Source organism: Delphinus delphis, chromosome 19, assembly GCF_949987515.2.
Source record: "Delphinus delphis chromosome 19, mDelDel1.2, whole genome shotgun sequence".
In the NCBI taxonomy this organism is placed as follows: domain Eukaryota; kingdom Metazoa; phylum Chordata; class Mammalia; order Artiodactyla; family Delphinidae; genus Delphinus; species Delphinus delphis.
Window position 1 is genome coordinate 15,658,424 of NC_082701.1, and position 20,058 is coordinate 15,678,481.

The 20,058-nt window shown below is 33.9% G+C and overlaps 1 protein-coding gene across 1 annotated transcript in view; it reads right to left on the minus strand.

Annotated features, from left to right (window-relative positions):
* Positions 1–20,058, minus strand: part of TANC2 (tetratricopeptide repeat, ankyrin repeat and coiled-coil containing 2) — a 352,607-nt gene that overhangs the window by 316,765 nt on the left and 15,784 nt on the right. The window contains exon 2 of the mRNA XM_059997849.1: positions 2,870–2,963. Within this exon, the coding sequence (XP_059853832.1) occupies positions 2,870–2,936 (67 nt within the window). The 5' untranslated portion in view covers positions 2,937–2,963. The remainder of the gene's footprint in view (positions 1–2,869; positions 2,964–20,058) is intronic.

Sequence of the window (20,058 nt, forward strand, 5' to 3'; positions counted from 1 at the left end):
CCAAATTAAAAAAAAATTTAAAAAGCAAATGGAAGTTCTAGAACTGAAATATACAAAAACTAAAATTAAGAACTGAATGTGGTTAAGAACAGATTATATACCAATGGAAAGTGAATCAGTGAACTATAAGATAGATAAAAAGAAAATATCCAGCATAAAGTATATAGAGACAAAAGGATAGAAAGAGAGTGTAAGAGACATAGATGACATGCATGTAGTCTATCAAATGCATAACTGGAGTCCTAGAAAGAAAGGAGAAAGAGAAAAAGGGGAAAAAAATAAAATTTGAAGAGATAATGAGTAATAGCTTTCCAAAACGGATGAAACTCATCAAGCCACAGATTCAAAAAACCCTACAAACATAAATAAATAGAAGAGAAACAAAGACAGATTAAAAAGAAAACCACTCCTAGGCACATCAATGTAAATGTAGAAAACTAAAAACAAAAAAGAAAAACATCAGATTGCCTTTAAAGAGGGAGCAATTAGACAGTTGACTTTTCACCAGAAATAATTCAAGAAGCCAGAAGACAATGAACAATATTTCAAAGTGCTGAAAGAAAATAACTGCCAACCTATAATTCCACTCCCAGCAAAAACATCCTACAAAAAATAAAGGCAAAATAAAGACACTTTCAGATAACTAAACGCAAAGTAAAATCACCACATCAAGATCCCAACTAAAGGAAATTTTAAAGGGTGTTCTACAAACAAAAAGAAATTTGGTGATCCCATCTAGAAAGTGAAGGAAGCAGGAGGGAACAAATATCAATAAAAATGTCAAATACATGAATAAACCCAAACAACAGTGACTACATAAAACAATAATAATGTCTTGTGGCATTTAAATAAATATAGGTGAAAAGATTCTAAGGCTCTTCCATTGTCCAGGAAGTGGGTAAAAGTACAAATTGATACCAAACTTTGATTGATGTTTTAATCTTTAAGCTAACCACTGAATGAATTATAAGAGTATATAATCTCCAAGTCAATAAGGAGAGATATGGAATATAAAAAATCTTTTGATCAATCCAAAATAAAGCAATACAGGAGAGAGAAAAAGCACAGAACAGTAAGGACAAGCACAAAACACACAGCAATATGTTATATTTAAACCCAAATATATCACTGGTTGAATTACTATAGACGAACCAACATCTCCCTTAAGAGAAAAACTTGTCTGAATGAATAAAAAAGGAAAATTCAACTATGTGCTATTAACAGTATAAACATATATATATGTTGAAAATAAAAGAATGGAACAAATTATACCTTATAAATACTAATCAAAAGAAAGCTAGTACAGCTATACTAACATTAGACAAAATCAACTTTCAAACAAAAGGCATTATTAAAAATCCAGGGCTTCCCTGGTGGCGCAGTGATTGAGAGTCCGCCTGCCGATGCAGGGAACACGGGTTCGTGCGCTGGTCTGGGAAGATCCCACATGCCACAGAGCAGCTGGGCCCATGAGCCATGGCCGCTGAGCCTGCGTGTCCAGAGCCTATGCTCCGCAATGGGAGAGGCCACAACAGTGAGAGGCCCGCGTACGGCCAAAAAATATATATATATATAGAGGGACATTTTGTTATGGTAAAACAGTTAATTCACCAGGAAGATATAGTAAGTCTAAATTTCAATGCATCTAATAAGATATCTTTCAAATACAGACAATTCTACAATCATAGTGTGAGATTTAATCACACCTTTCTCAGTAAATAATTTAAAAAAAATAAGTTAGAATATAAAACGTTTGAGGACTACCATTAACAAAAACTGACCCACACTACACCCAACAACTGCAGAATCCACATTATTTGGTGCATCTAGAACATTAGACTAAATTGATCATATGCTGAGCTGTAAGGGAAATCTCAATAAATATGAAAAGAATAAAATACAGGATAGGTTCTCTGATAAGAGTACAAATAAGGTAAGTTAATAATAAGATAACCAGGAAATCATCAACTGTTTGGAAATTAATTATACTTTAAATACCTATGGATCAAGAAGAAATCACAAAGAGAGCTAAAAAACATTTGAAGAGAATGATAATGAACATACTACTTATGAAAACTTGTAAAATACATAAAAATTAGGAAATTGAAAAGATTAAAAGGATATAATAGCAACAAGGACATACTGTATAGCCCAGGGGATTATACCCATTATCTTATAATAACCTATAATGGAATATAACCTGAAAAAATACTGAATCACTATGATGCACACCTGAAACTAACACAATATTGTAAATCAACTATACTTCAATTAAAGAAAAGAATATGATAAATACCAACAATGCATTTGCAGAAAACAAACATTTAGTACATTAATCTTCAACATTTCTCCCAAAAAAGTATCTATACAGTTTTGGTTTGTTTTTACCTTAAAAGCCTAAGAATTACACTCTTGTTATTTTTAAAAAATCTTTATTTTAATGACTAGAAAAATGTTCAACTTATATTTCACTTTCTGTATAACCCTTTGAGGACAGTTTCTATTATTTTTAGTCTCATTCCCCAAAGAGTATCTAGGACTGAAATAATTTTACATGTTAATTCAAAAGTAAATTTAGGTCTAGAAAGTCTTTAACACATAGTTCACAGAAGCATTATACCCTCATATATCAGAAATAAATATTTTTCTTTCATTAACTCTTCCTTTACCTGACTATTCCTGATGAGTGTTCATCAAGTGTTCCTCTTAATAAAGAGTCTGACAGCCTATAGGAATGTACACTTTCTTTTTTTCTAAATTAAATAAGCTATTTAATAAATATATAAAGTGTTGTAGCACTAATTCAGATCCCTAAGAAAACTTTCTTTTCTAAAACATCACACAGAATAAATGTAGCAGAGTCACTCACCACTTGATCTATTCTTACGACTTGATTTCCCTCCAGTAAGAAGCATCTTGAGACTATTCCGAAACATGGTTGTGCTATTCTAGTATTCACAAAACTGTAAAAGAAAATGTGGGAAAACGTTAGAAAACTTGGTTTTCTATTCAAAATACTATTAAGAATTAATTTTAAATGTGCTATAAGGAATTAACTACTCTGTTTAAATATATAGTACAGAAATTTTAACTACATGAGAGAAACATTTATTTAAATAATTTAATTTAATTAAACATTTATGTTGTTTCTTAAAAATATACTATAATACTTTGAGTACCCTAAGAGACAAAGGTAGACATCACTGAGGGTACACAGAAATAGAAAACAATTAGGTTGCTATAAATACAGTTTACCCTTCCACCAAGCTCTCCATTTCTTGGACAATTGTCCCATATGCTCAATACACACACCCAAAGTTTAAGAGTTCAGAACTTAAGAACGGATGCCTAGTTCCCATTGGTCAAGCCAGAATTCCATCTCATGAGACTACTAATATACATGAGTACATCAGTATACAGATATACTACTAACCTCTTTATGTCCCGCTCCTATCAAAGGAAAATCCTGCTGACTGTGCTTTGGATTATGTCCTCTCTCACCTCAAGAACTTTTATCTAAAAGTCATCCTTTTCTCTCTCACGCAGCTTTAATTTTTTTCTCTCTACTGAATCATTCCAGTCATAACATAAACATGCTAGTACGTCCTAACCAAAAACAAATAAGTAAGCCCCTCTCTGTACTCCCACAAGGACCAATTACTGCTCCTATATCCTTGCTATGCACAGCAAAATTTCCCAAGTGTCAGTACTCGGCACCTGCAGCAGACTGAACAGAGCAAATGTGAATTAGAACAGAGGTTAACAGAAAATCTCCAAACCAAAGCACAGAGAAATTAAAGGTTGAAAACTACAGAAGTGTATGAGAGGCATATGGAATCCTCTGAAAGGTTCTCACATACATATCATTGAAATCCCAGAAAAAAAGAAAGAAAAAATAAGAAAGAAACGTTATATGAAGTGACAACAATCAAGAATTTCCTAACACTGATGAGACATAAAGCCACATCTTTAAGCAGCTAGGGAAAAAATAACCACACTGAAAGAAGCAACAATCAACAGACTGAGCGATAACTTTGAATAGAAATGCTGAATGGCACAAGACAATGGAATGACTGCTTAAAATTTTTGAAAGAAAAGAGGTGCTAATCAAGAAATCTATTCACAGTTTTAAATGTTTTGAAAAATGAAAATGAAATAAAGGTGATTTCAGAACAAAAACAGGAATTTATCAGTAAAAGAAATACTAAAAGGGAGTTCTTCCAACAGAAGGAAAATAATACTAGAAAAAAACATAGAAATGCAAAAAGGAAGAGCCATAGAAAAGTAAGTATATTGGCAAATATGAATGAACTATAATTGTAAAAAAATATAACATTACTAATTTGTTAAGTTTAAAATATATAGAGATTTTAAATGCATAACGACAATGACAGAAAAGTGAGGAGTGGGGTAAACGAAGTTAAAGTGTCCAAGATATCTGTCTACATTGTGCAGGAAGTGGCAGAAGTAATAATTTACACTAGACTGCAACAACTCAAAATTCATGTAGTAATTTCTAGGATAGCCATTAAAAGCTAACTGAGGTGAGAAAAAGAATGATTAAAATATCTGACTGAACCAAAGAAGGTAAGAAGTGAGAGAAAAAGCACGGTACCTGCGGATAAAATATAAAATAAATAGTATGTTGGTAGCTTTAAACTTAAATTATATCTGTTATTATGTTAAATACTCTACTAAAAGACTATTTATGGACACAGAAACAGTAAATATAAAATGATGAGAAAAGATATACCACAAAAAAATCAATTAAAAAGAAGCTAGCATAGCTATGCCAATATCAAAGTAGACAAGGCAAGATATTTCTTAATAATTAAAAAGTCATACCAACAAGAAGATACCCTAATTCTAAACCTCAATGGACCCAACAACAAAGCTTAAAAATATATAAAGCAAAAATATCCAAGACTAATAGATGATACAGACAAATCCGTAATCACGTGGGAGACTAACACACATTTGTCAATAGCTACAAGATCAAGCAGACAAAAAATTCACTTAAGATATATTGATAGACGATTTGAACTACATAATTAACCAACTAGACTTACAAGGTATATGTATAGTACGCTCTTCCAAATAAAAAGAGAATACACAAACTATACACAAAACATATACCAAAATGGACCATATGCTGGGTTATAAAGCAAGTCTCAATAAATTTCAAAGCACTGAACTCTTTAGGAGTATATTCTCTGACTACAACGCAAATTATTACAAGTGAATAATTTTTAAAAATTGAGAAAATCCCCTACTGCTTGAAAATTAAGTGATGCACTTCTAAATAACCCATGAGTCAAAAAACATAAATAAATCACAATGGAAATTTTAAACAATTTGCAATGAATGATAATGAAAAAATGACTTAGGGAAACATATGGGATGTTACTAAAGCAATGCTTATAAATAAATGTATACCTTAAATGCAGTATTAGAACAGAAGGGTCAAAATCAATAGCTAAACTTCTATCTCAAGAAGTTCAAAAACTAACAGCAAACCAAATCCAAAGGAAGTAAATGGAAAGAAACAGTAAAGAGTAAAAATGAGTGAAGCAGAAAACAAATCCAAAATGGATAAAATCAACAAAGTCAAACACTGGATTTCTGAAAAGCAGCAAAATTGAAAAACCTAGTAGCAGGGCTGATCAAGAAAAACAGATGGAAATTACCAATATCAGGAATGAAATAGGGGACATCATTTCAGATACTAAAGCCTTTTTCTAAATAGGAAGATATACGAACAACTTTACACCAAATTTAACATTTTACATGAAACAAATTCTTTGAAAAATACAACTTAATGAAACACAAAGTTGAGCAGAAAATCTCAACTAGCTCTATCTCTATTAAAGAAACTGAATTTATCAAAACTTTTCCCACAAAGAAAAGTACCGGGCCAGACTATTTCACTGGTGAAGTCTGGCAAACATTTAAGAGTAACACCAATCTTATAAAAATTCTTTAAGAAAATAAAAATAATACTTCCCAACACATTTTAAGAGGGCAACATGATCTTAATCACAAAATCTAACTGATTATAAGAAAAGACAATTACAGATTACATACCTCATGAACATCGACTCAAAAATCCTTAACGAAAGACACTGAAAACTACAAAAGGTTGCTTTAAAAAGAATTAAAGAAGACCTAAATAAGTAGAGACAGAGGCACACCTCGGAGATATTGTGGGTTTGGTTCCAGACCACTGCAAAAAAGTAAATACTACAATAAAGTGAGTCACACGAATTTTGGTTTCCCAGTGCATATGAAAGTTATATTTACTCTATACTGTAGTCTATTAAGTATGCAATATCATTATGTCTGAGAAAACAATGCATTATATATACCTTAATTTTAAAATACTTTAATGCTAACCATCACCCAAGCCTTCAGCAAGTTATAGTGATAACATCAAAGATCACTGATCACATACAGAAAATAAACTAGTGGTTACCAAAGGGGACAGGCAAATTAGGGGTATGGGACTAAGACATACAAACTACTGTGCATAAAATAGATAAGCAACAAGGATATATTGTATAGCACAGGGAATTACAGCCATTTCTTGTAGTAACTTTTAATGGAGTACAATCTGTAAAAATATTGAATCACTATGCTGTATATCTGAAACCAATATAATATTGTATAAATCATACCTCAATTTTAAAAAAGATCATTGATCACAGATCACCATAACAAATATAATAAAAAATGAAAATGTCTGAAATATTGCAAGAACTACCAAATTGTGTCAGAGACATGAAGTGAACAAATACTGTTGGAAAAATGGTGCCAATAGACTTGCTCAACTCAGGGTTGCCACAAATCTTCAATATGTAAAAAACACAATATCTGCAAGGCACAGTAAAGTGAAGCATAGTAAAACAAGGTATGCCTATATACTATGTTCACAGATCGGAAGGTTCAATATCGTTAAACTGTCAATTCTCCCTATATTGCTCTAAAGAAACAATACAATCTCAACCAAATTCCAGCAGGCATTTTTTGTGTGTGTAAATTGAGAAGCTGATTCTAAAATGCATATGGCACTGCAAAGAGCCTAGAACATCCAAAGCAATCTTGGAAACTACCAAAAAAAGCTAAAGCACTTATAAGACCTGAAATCAAGACTTAACTCTATAAAGCTCCAGTAACTGTGACAGTACAGTACTGTCGTAAGATTCATCAAATAGATCAATGGAACAGAATAGCTAGTGTAGAAAAAGACCTATACTTAATACCATCATTTGTTTTCAACAAAGTCATTAACGGGTAAAGGAAAGTCTTTTCAACAAATGGTGGTGGAACAAATATATATCCATTTCTTAAAACTTAACCTTGATCTGTGTCTCACACTATACATGAAAATTAATTCAAAGTAAATCAAACATCAAACATCACATAAATGCTAAACTCATAAAGCTTTCAGAAGAAAACACAGGAGAATATCTTTATTATTTAGAGCAGGCAAAGGATTCTTAGACACAGCAAGTAATAACCATAAAAATTCATTAAAATGTAAAAAAAACATCTGCTCATCAAAAATAACATTAAGTAAATGAATAGACAAATCACAAACTGGGAGAAATTATGCACAAAACATATATCTAACACAAATAAACATCCAAGATATATAAAAAACACCTACAACTCAATAATAAAGAGACAATTCAATTTTTAAATGGGTAAAAGATTTGAATAGACACTTTAAAAAAAAAGATATATCTTCTTTTTTAACACACATATAAAAGGAGCTCAACATTCTGTCATTGGGTAAATACAAATTACAACGAGCTACCTCTATATTCCCACCAGAAGAGCTAATTTTTTAAAGCCTGACAATATCAAATATTGACCAGGATGGAGAGCAACTGAAATTCTTAATACATTGTTTTAGGAGTATAATGATACAATTGCTTTGGAGAGTTTATTATAAAACTAAGCATATACCTAACATATGACTCCACCCCTTACATATTTACCCAGGAGAAATGAAAACATATGTACTTAAAAAGACTAGTACAACAATTTTCATAGCAGCTTTATTCATAACAGCCAAAAACTAGCACAGGTGCCCATCAACAGGAAGATGGATAAACTGTGGGATCTTCTTACAGTGGAATACTACTCAGCAATAAAAAGGTATGAACTATTAATATGTTCAACAACACAGATAAATCTCAAAATATAGTATGTTGAGTGAAAGAAACTTACATTAAAATGTATGCAGTTGGGCTTCCCTGGTGGTGCAATGGTTGAGAATCTGCCTGCTAATGCAGGGGACATGGGTTCGAGCCCTGGTCTAGGAGGATCCCACATGCCGCGGAGCAACTAGGCCCGTGAGCCACGACTACTGAGCCTGCGCGTCTTGAGCCTGTGCTCTGCAACAACAGAGGCCGCGATAGTGAGAGGCCCGCGCGCACCGCGATGAAGAGTGGCCCCCGCTTGCCACAACTAGAGAAAGCCCTCGCACAGAAACGAAGACCCAACACAGCAAAAATAAATTAATTAATAAAATGTATGCATTAATATATGGTAAGAAAAAAATCAGAATAATTGTTGTCTCTTAGGAATAGATATGAGAATTAACTGAGAAAAGGCATGAGTAAATTTTCCAGTATGATGGCAATATTCCGTATCTTGAGGGAGCTTGGGATACACATATGCATACATTTGTCAAAACTCAGCCAATGTTCACACCAGATTTATGCATCACATTGCATATAAATTTTACTTCAGAAGAAAAAAGTAAGAAAATATTCAACTTTACTTAATGATATTCATGCTTAAATATTTAGAGAAAAGCATACTGACATATCCAATTACTTTGAAATGCATTAAAAAAATAAGACAAAATGATGGATGGATAGAGGGAAGTGAAGGCACACATGTAATAAAGCAATTATAGCAAAATGCTAACACAAGATTCTAAGTAGTAGATATACATGTGTTAAATGTAAAATTATGTTAAATATCTATATGTTTGAATTTTTTTATATGAGGTAAAAACACACTGCCACAAAAGAAACTCTAGGCCCAGATGATTTCAAAAATTTAAGGAAAAAATAATATCAATCTTACACAAATTGTTCCAGACCGCAGAAGAACAGGAAGCATTTCCAAACATGTTTTCTAAAGACAGCATAAGCTTGATAACAAAAGTCAACAAGGTTGTTACAGGAAAGAAATGTTACAGACCTCTTTTGCCACAAGTACAAAAATTCTAAACAAAATATTCGCAAAATCAAATCTACCAATATATAGATCAGGACCAAGTGGTGGTTTAATTCAGAAATGAAAAATGATTTAACACATGAAAATCAATATAATTTACCATGTAACAAAATAAATCATATTATCAATAGATGAAACAAAACCAATTGATAAAATTCAACATTCATTCATTATTTTTTTAAAAACTTACACAAAACAGTAAAAGAGAAGCTCTTTAATATCATAAAGTGTATCTTTTAAAAAGCCTATAGAGGAACTCCCTGGTGACGCAGTGGTTAAGAATCTGCCTGCCAATGCAGGGGACGCAGGTTCGATTCCTGGTCCGGGAAGACCCCACATGCCACAGAGCAGCTAAGCACGCGCACCACAACTACTGAGCCTGCGCTCTAGACCCGGTGAGCCCCAACTACTGAGCCCACGAGCCCCAACTACTGAAGCCTGCGCACCTACAGCACATGCTCCGCAACAAAAGAAGCCACCGCACTGCAACAGAGAGCAGCCCCCGCTCGCTGCAACCAGAGAAAGCCCGTGCGCAGCAATGAAGACACAACGCAGCCAAAAATAAATAAATTTATTTAAAAAAATAAAAAGCCTATAGCAAACATCATACTAAATGGTGAATGACTGCAAACATTCCCCGAGACTGAAGAATGTGACCACCTATTATCACTACTTGCACTTAACATGGCCCTGAAGGTCTTAGCCAGTACAAATAGCTAAGAACATGAAATAGAAAGTATAAAGAATGAGAACAAAAATGCCACTTTCACAAACAGTATGATTACTTAGAAAACCTAAAAGAATTTATAAACCGTTAGAATTAATAAGTGAATCTAGCAAGGTCATTAGATACAGTGTAAAACAAGATTTAAGGTGAACATCAAAAAATAACTTATTCTGGTCTTCCCTGGTGGAGCAGTGGTTGAGAGTCCACCTGCCGATGCAGGGGACATGGGTTCGTGCCCCGGTCTGGGAAGATCCCACATGCCGCGGAGCGGCTGGGCCCGTGAGCCATGGCCGCTGAGCCTGCGTGTCCTGAGCCTGTGCTCCGCAACGGGAGAGGCCACAACAGTGAGAGGCCCGTGTATCGCAAAAAAAAATAAATAAACTTATTCTTTTTCCAGTGAAGATAAATATGGTGATGAATCCTAAAAATATTTCAAGCATTTATGAAATATTCCTTTTATATATGCACTTGAGAGCCATTTTTAGGGTTTCTGCCCCCTAATCTTACTTTAAGAGACTATCTGAGAAGTAAAAGTTCCAAGCTTGATAAGTACTTACTTCACTAATATTTGAAAGACTTAAAAAATTTGTTTTATATGTAGGGATATATAAAAAAATATATTTCATGCTTTAAAACATACCATGAAATTTAAATAGCAAACTTTAGAATTCTTAAATTTATATTTTCTTAGAAGAGAATGAACAACTATTTTCTTATATATCAGATTCTCTGCGTGTGTACAAGTGAGAAAAATACATATTATGTAAAATATTATACACATATGATTTCATTTAGTCCTCATCAAAACCTCCTTAAGACAGGTAGTATTTGCTTCATTTTAAAGAAAAGGAAGCTGAATTAAAGAAAAGCAAAATAGCATGTCCACAGTTATACAGCTAATAAATGCTTAAGGTCATATTTGAACCCATGCTCTTTGTCCTCCTCCTCAGTGTCTCTTCTTAAATAAGAAACGCTTAATAAATCTATTTAAAAGAGCTGAAACTATGAAATTTCTAAATCTAGCTTTCCAAATTAAAACTCCCAGAAGCAGTATTCCATTTGGTTCTTGTTTTTAAAATACGTTTATTTATCTTTTTGTGGCACTACCACATACTTATTTTACCTTACTCTAGTAAATTTTTTTTTTAAAGTACTGCTACAGGTTGGCATTAGTCTTTGCAAATGCATCAAGAAAAATTATGACAAAACTCATTTGGGGGTGGGGGGAGAAAAGATATCCTGCTTTAGTGGACACTATGATGTCCCACCCAGATCCTCATTACAGGATCAGTGCATCCGTCCCTCCAGGTGTTACTATTGGCTGAGAGCTGGTCCCCCTTCACCAGACAACTGCTCTAGACTGACTAGAGCCACCAATGACTCATTAGTGCAGGAGTACAAAAGACCAGCTCCTTTTAATTCAAGGAGGGCAACTCTGTGATTTATGCTCCAAAGCCCTCACCCATCTCTTTCTATTCTTTATTTTTCTTCAAATACTGATCTCTAAATGATGTATTATATACCTGTTTTTTTTTTACTGTCAGTTCCCCCACTAGAATATAAGCTTCACAAGGGTATGAAAGCTGCTTATTTAACTCACTGCTGCAAGCCCATAACTGGAGAATAATGCCTGGTAAACAGCAGGTACCAAATAAATATTTACTAAATTAATCAATTAATTTCTTTAGTTTGTATATCACTGTCCAAATCGAATCTCTTGTAGAGAAATCTGATCTTACTCTTTTTATCCTCGATGCCTAGCTCATAGGAGGTTCTCAACACTTCTTAAATTAGTAAATAAATCAATGAATAATTGAGCAAAGACTTGATTAATCAGAGTATTAACTTGGTAAAGAGGTAAACAGATATAATATAAGTAAGCTTCAACAGACAAAAACAGGTTATGAACTAACTAGAATAATGAAGACTAAAATGATTGTGCGTCAGAGAAGGGTACAGAAATTTTAGTCAAGTCCAAATTTTTATCTGAGGAAAAATCAAGAAAATTCTAGACATACTTCAAACTTCTGCCTAACTCAGACCTTACTGCTATATATGTATAGTTCTTCAAAGTTTCAAAAGGAAAAAAAGTATAGGCACAGATTTTTATTAGAAGAAAAATGAATTATTGCTTAAAATTTACTAAAACTAGGAGTAAAAAAGAATAAAAATTTTATATCTAAAAATAAGCCAAGATAACATTCTACAGTTAATTTAAGTAAAAATGATGACAGGTGAAATAAATTAATTATAATGATAATCACTTTTTGAAGTATAGAGGGGTTTTTTTGGTCTTTGGTAGTCCTAAAACATTTTATTAAAATTGACTAAAATGTATAAAGAATGAAATGAAACATAAAATACTTATTTAAGGCTAATTATCCATCTCATTGCTACATTTTGATAAAATGACTTTCTTATTCAAGTTAACCCACCACTAGAAAATTTATTGTAATAAAATATTAATACAGAAACTCTACAAACCTGAAGCTAAGTGGAAAATGACAGTTTGATCTAACTGGATTTATGACAGTAATATCTGGCTAAGTTTCACCCTACTTTTCCAAGTTTCAGATCCAAATTTTTTTAAATGTTAACTCTCTAGGAGAAATAATCTAAAGTCCTGGCAAGTGAATCTCTGGCAGGAGAATAATGAACAACATTCACAGACCCCCAATCATTTCTAAGTGTCTTGTACTTAACTGATTCAAACCTTACGTTATCTACATGACCCCGAAGCTTCTATGTTTGTGACACACGGCTTAAACCATTCAGGAAAAGTATTGGCTATTCTGGCCCTAATGGTCCACCAAGGCTGGAAATTCAATGTCCTATCTCAATACCTTCTTGCACTATTTTATTAGTGGATAATCAATTTTCATTTTCAATGTTCATCCCTCCTGCACATAGAAAGCCCTTTTCTTATCCTGTTATTCAAAAAAGGAGCACAATATCCCCTTCATTCAAACATTTATGTAATAATAATGTAATCAAATTAACTCTTAAGCACTTCTGCACCATTCAGGCTAAATAATCGCAGAATTCCCTTTAACTTTTCCATATCAGACATTTTGCGTTCTGTTAGCCAGCTTCAAAAAAAAATAATCTGTGCTCCTAAATTGTCTTCCATTATCAGTGGTTTGGTATCATTTTTATTCTTATTTCTGGTTTTGTGGTAGATTGATTTATTCTTACTTTTTTTTGTTTTCTCATTCTAGAAACAAGTTGCTTGACATTGGAACTATACCTAGTAGATAAATTATACTATTAACATGCTGTTAAAGTTCTACAGGATCTGAAGAAAATGTTTTCAACAGTAAGAAAATAAAAAACAAGGAAAAGTAATAAACTAAGATATTGTCTGTAGAATTTTATTTACAAAAACAAAAATACATACTGATCCAAATGATGAATTATCACCTTTCCCTATCCAGAAAACCAACAAAATCTCCTTCTAGAATTCTCTCCACAATATTTGGATACTGCCTTTATCAGAGTCCCCTTGAAAACAAATCTGTTGGTATAACTGTGAAAAGTAAACTATAGATCTTTAAAGTAGATGCCACTCATTTTTGAGCATTACCCTTCCCTTCAGAGAAAGTTTCGCAAGGGAAAAAAACACACACACACACCCATGCTTACTAAACATTTCAAAGAAAAATTTTAAACATTACAGGGAAAGATGCAGTGCTTAATGATGCAGATATGATGGAAATGTTGGAAAATATGATAATATCATTTTATAATACATGGTTTTAATGGAAGATGCTAAGCACTTAAGTACATATCCTTGATTTTAAAATATCTAAAAGATAGCATACTCCTCATACAGAAAACCTTAAAGAAAACATGGCACAAGAATGTAATTAATGACTATAAAGTTGTTTAGTGTTTATTTAGTATATGTTTATCTCACTAGACTGTAAAAGCGAGGTTACCACTGAAAACCTTGCACCAGACACAGAAGCTGGTACATAAAACGCATTTAGTGAGTATTTGTTAAAGGCATGAGGGGGTTCCAAAAAATGGACTCACAAATAATCTAAGAGAGAAATAGAGAAGAAAAGAAGATCTCAAAAAAGTATGCACATAACTATAACAGGAGAAGTAAATAACCAATGACAAATGCAATAATGTGAACCATGAGAATATTAGTTAAAAAATAAATCCAGGGCTTCCCTGGTGGTGCAGTGGTTGATAGTCCTCTTGCCGATGCAGGGGACACGGGTTCGTGCCCCGGTCCAGGAGAATCCCACATGCCGCGGAGTGGCTGGGCCCGTGAGCCATGGCCGCTGAGCCTGAGCGTCCGGAGCCTGTGCTCCGCAATGGGAGAGGGCACAACAGTGAGAGGCCCGCGTACCGCAAAAAAAAAATAATAATAAAAAAAAATAAATCCAGCAGCATAAACTGGGGTTTTTGAAAAATGGTTAAAACTCTACGTTAAAAAAAAAAAAAAGGATAAACAATGATAGGACAAAATCAATACAAGAATGAAGAATCATCTGTCCACTATCTGGAAATTGCATGTTTTTCCATCTGTGAAAGGCATGTTGAATGACCAGTATATTATCAAGAATGACTTTCCACTGAATGTTGACTGAGGTAAATTGCTAGATGTGTCAGATACATTCCATTAAATAACTCCAGAAGTACCTACAATTAATCAAAGATAAGAGATGGTGACAATATAAAGACGGAAGGACTAAGGGAAAATCCAGAGTATCCAGTATAATATACAATAATCATAAAATGTCTGCTCATACTTTAACTTTTTTGAACAAGTTATATCCAGAGAAGTCTTTGGACTGAACAAAATTAGCTGAGCTCTGTCCACAGATAAACAATGGTAATTTCTCTGAGAAATTCTGAACTGCACTGAATAGCATCAAATCATGCAATCTCATTCAAGATTTGAGGGCACAGGAAGGAATGTAGGGCAATTAATTTCTCAAGTAAGGGGAGAAATTGATGATGGGCTCCATCTTACTCTCAATCATCTCACTGTAATGTCCACACAAGGATGCTCACTCTAGCAGCGTATGAAAAATAAAGGAAGACATGGGTATGTATAGCAGCTTTATTTATAAGTGCCCAAACTTGGAAGCAACCAAGATGTCCTTAAGCAGGTGAGTAGATAAATAAACTGTGGTATCCAGATTATGGAATATTATTCAGCACTAAAAAGAGATGAGCTATCAAGCCATGAAAAACCATGGAGGAAACTTAAATGCATATTAAGTGAAAGAAACCAATCTGAAAAGACTGTAAGATTCCACCTATGTGACATTCTACAAAAGGCAAAACTATGAATACTAAAAAGATTAGTGGCTGCTAAGGGTTGGGGGGAGTGATGATTAGGCAGCGCAGAGGATGTTTAGGGCAGCAAAAATATTCTGTATGATATTACAATTGTAGATATATGTCATTATACATTTGTCAAAACCCACAGAATGTATACCACCAAGAGCGAACCCTAATGTAAACTATGGACTTTGGGTGATAATGATGTGTCAATGTAGGTTCGTCAATTTTAACAGATGTACCACTGAAATGTGGGATGCTGACTGTGGGGAAGGTTGTGTATCTGTGGGGACAGGGGGTACATAAGAACTCTGTACGTTCTACTTAACTTTGCTGTGAATCTAAAACTGCTCTAAAATATAAAGCTTCTTAATTTTTTAAAAAAAGAGAATGAAAGAAGGCACAGAATGAGGGAGGTAGAGAGGAAGAGAGGACCCATTAATATGGAAATGATTAAATTTTGGCATAGGAAATACTATGAACTATGGAACACTGTGTATGGTTTAAACAGTATGCAGCACATCTCTTCTAAGATTAAAAATTCTCCAAGCTTTATCCTTAAGTGAAAAAAAGCAAGTAACAGAGCAGTGTGTGCAGTACAGTCTTATAATTTTAAAAACTGTGAGTTTGTTGACCTGTACTAGATACACATATGTACTTAAAACTGTGGAGTAAAACTTGTGAGAGAAGATACACAAAACTTCTCAGTGGTTTCCGTAGGAGATGAATACAATGTTGAAAGGAAGATAAATGTGAATTTTTAATTAAATGTATTTGTATTAATGTTAAAAAATAATAGGGCTTCCCTGGTGGCGCAGTGGTTGAGAGTCTGCCTGCCGATGCAGGGGAGGTGGGTTCGTGCCCTGGTCCAGGAAGATCCCACATGCCACGGAGTGGCTGGGCCCGTGAGCCATGGCTGCTGAGCCTGTGCGTCCGGAGCCTGTGCTCCGCAACGGGAGAGACCACAACAGTGAGAGGCCCGAGTACCGCAAAAAAAAAAATAATAATAATAATAATAATAATAAATAAAAATCAGTTGACCCATAGTACATTCACCATCTCTGTCTAGTTCCAAAACATTTTTATCATCTCGAAAGTATTTATTCATTATTGATGTCAGTATAAATTTTTAAATTATTAAGTTGACATAAATTTTCTTTGACTCCCCCAAAAAGCAGATAAGATCTCACAGGGTGAAGGATGAGAGAGCACTCTAGAAAACCTTTGCCTTTCAAGTTGGCTGCCTCCTCAGTTATCCCACCAACCTACATTGTTTCAATGCATACCCAGTGACATATATACCCCCAAAATTAAAAATCATTTTTTTAAGTTTAAAAGTTTAGATCCTTCTTAATATACTCATTTTCTAACAAAAAAAATTAAAGTTACATTAGAGAACTGTTTTGTTACCAGTTCAGTAAAAGGTCAAATGAAAAGAAGAGTATTTACAGAACTGTCACTACCACTCCCTGCATCATTTGCTTTCCCTTGGTTTCTCCAAACCATATAATGAACCGGTCCAGCATGCCTGTGAAGTTAAAATTAAACTATTTTAGAGGCTAAGTCCAGGCACTAAGCATTCTTATAAATAACATCAAGAAACAACCAAAACATATACACACACAGCAGAAACTTTATTTTAATAACATACATTAGCTAAAATTCTTTACAAATTATATTCTTGGGCTTAGGAATACTTCTCTACTTCTAAAACACGTAAAATACAGATGGCAAAGCTACCTCTAATCTTTTTCTAGTAGTAACCTAGAAATAAATTTTTTAAATAAAGTGTCTTTTGATCTACTATTTATTCAATCTTTATTATGAACGAGCTAAGATAAGGCCTTGAACAGATACTGGAGGAAATTTTTAAAAGGTTAATAACAGTTCCTGCCTAAAAGGAGCATCCAGGCAGGTAATGAGAATTAAGGAAAAGTGAACCCACGCACAATTCAAGAGAGAAGGTGCTAAAGGTATCACAAGAGAAATACAAAATGTAATGGGAATTTACAAGAGGGAGAGATTACTTAGAGGATTAAGTAAACAAACATTTCTTAAGTGTCTGCTGTGTGCCTAGCACCATGCTAGATACTAGGATAGCAACACTGTCCTGCCCTCAAGAAACGTAGAGCCAATAGGTGAACAAGAAACCTTATAAATGGCTTATTATAAAATTCAGTGACAGAGGTATTCACAAAATGCCTGGTAGTACAAAAAACTTCACATGCTTATCTACCCACCTTTAGATAGTGTGTGAAAATAATCCTAATGAATTAAAACTATCCTGCTGGTTTACTGACATAATTTTTTAGGGGTTAAAAAATACTTAAAGAAAAAAGTGTAAGTAACATCCTCTCATCATATCCCCTATCTTAAAAATACAATCACAAAAATCATTATCTTTATAAGCATGGTTTTTAGACCTAAGGATGGTTTCTAGGGCAGTTTATAGACACTAATTGTCAAACAAAGTTAAACATTCTTATTAGTGTCAAAACACTAATAGGACTTTTAAGAACAAGAATCCATCTATACCAATACATTAATTTATTTTAATTCCCAATAGATACCCAGAGATAAAGCTTCAGTTGACATAAAGCATTAATAATTAAAATAATAATTTATTGTTATAGGTACAGAGAGAACCCCCCCAAAATTAAGTATAGGATAAAGATAAAATGTCAGACTAAGGGAAGAGCAAAAGAGGAAGAGGTTCAGTAGATGCTGGGTCAAATGGCTGGCCATTAAAGGAAAAAAAAGGGGGTGGGAGGGATGGATGGATTCCTACTTTTACCCATATACAAAAATAAATTCTAGACATAATAAAAATGTAACTACAAAATATTTAACTATAAAAAGAATAGACTTGCATAATAAGAAAACCCATCCTACAATTCTACGCACAATTATGCAATAAAAACCAGAGCACTTATGGGAAAAAAACAAACACAATTTTACACATACCAAATGGCTAAGTAATAAATACCACAATAAATATGGTACTTTACCTTGAGAAACACCTAAGATTTGCTTGTGGAAGTGAATGTCAGAGGGTTGCAACTTGTGAGTTGTAAAGTGACAGAAGGAGGGTTATCAGATACCAAGTATAAAGTTTTAACACCAAATGTGGATGGGTATAACTCAACACACAAGGTAAACTGAGGTAGTTGGTAAATGTCTATCAATCACATTAGAATTCACATTCTCAAAACAAGCAGTATAGCAGAACTGACTAAATAAGTGCTTCTGTTCACCAAATACAAAAAGGAAGGAAGGAAGGAAGGAAGGCAGGGAGGAAAGAAGGAAGGAAGAAAGAAAATACTCAAATCTCAATTTTTAGGGTATTGAGGATGGGAAACAATTTACTGTTTCCTAATGAACATCCTTAGCAAGCAGTGACTCAGACACTGCAATAACCTAAACCAAAAACCTGTCAATAAACTCATAATTTGTAAGCTATTAATACAATAGCGTCATTATCATTAAGGAGATCAAAATAAGTTACCCACAAGAACGCTAACGTTTGTTGACCAAAACAGTTAATGCCAGGGATGACAATAATGATGACTAGGTATAGTAAGAAATTAACTACTTTTACCAGGTATCTGTCTTCCAAGGCAAGTTTTTCCATGATTTCATCATGAAATATGGACATAGTTAAATCAACTGATCAAATCATCTTCAAAATTCCAAAAATGCTATATACATCTTTACTTGGCTTCCATCCTATTTCCAGCTGTCTGTTTTGAACATTTATGGATAATGCCAGTACCAGCCTCTGGTTTCTGAAATTGACAGACATAGGAAGCAGAAGATACCAGAAGGGAGGCCAAGTTTGATGAGAGGAAGGCTCAGAAGAAGATGCAGAGCAGATTGCTTAATTTTCCCAGAATTTTCACCAAGTCAGAACCAGTAATAGAAATCAAGTTTCCCAATATCTGTCCTGGAATCCTCATACAAAACAAATAAGAGACATAATTACAATAGTGTAATTGTAAGAATTGGGGTTTGGGGGACAGTCCCCATCACCAGTTACTAGTTTTGTGCGCAAGAGCAAACTAATTAGCTTTTCAAAGCCTCAGCTTCCCATCTATAAATTGAGGCTAATAACAGAAAAGTACCTTTCCAATCACTTGTGAAAATTAAGGGAACTAAAGCAAGTAAAGCACTTAGCACAGTCTGGCACCTACTAAGCGATCAATAAACATTAAAGTGTTCAATGAAAATCAGTATTAATTGAGGATATAAACCATCATCAATTTTTCCCAAATTTTCTGATCATCACTTCTAAACCCCTTAATTCTTTTTTTTTTTACATCTTTATTGGAGTATAATTTCTTTACAATGGTGTGTTAGTTTCTGCTTTATAACAAAGTGAATCAGTTATACATATACATATGTTCCCATATCTCCTCCCTCTTGCGTCCTCCCTCCCACCCTCCCTATCCCACCCATCCAGGTGGTCACAAAGCACCGAGCTGATCTCCCTGTGCTATGCGGCTGCTTCCCACTAGCTATCTATTTTACATTTGGTAGTGTATATATGTCCATGCCACTCTCTCGCTTTGTCACAGCTTACCCTTCCCCCTCCCCATATCCTCAAGTCCATTCTCTAGCAGGTCTGTGTCTTTATTCCTGTTTTACCCCTAGGTTCTTCATGACATTTTTTTTCTTAAATTCCATATATATGTGTTAGCATACGGTATTTGTCTTTCTCTTTCTGACTTACTTCACTCTGTATGAGAGACTCTAGGTCCATCCACCTCATTACCAATAGC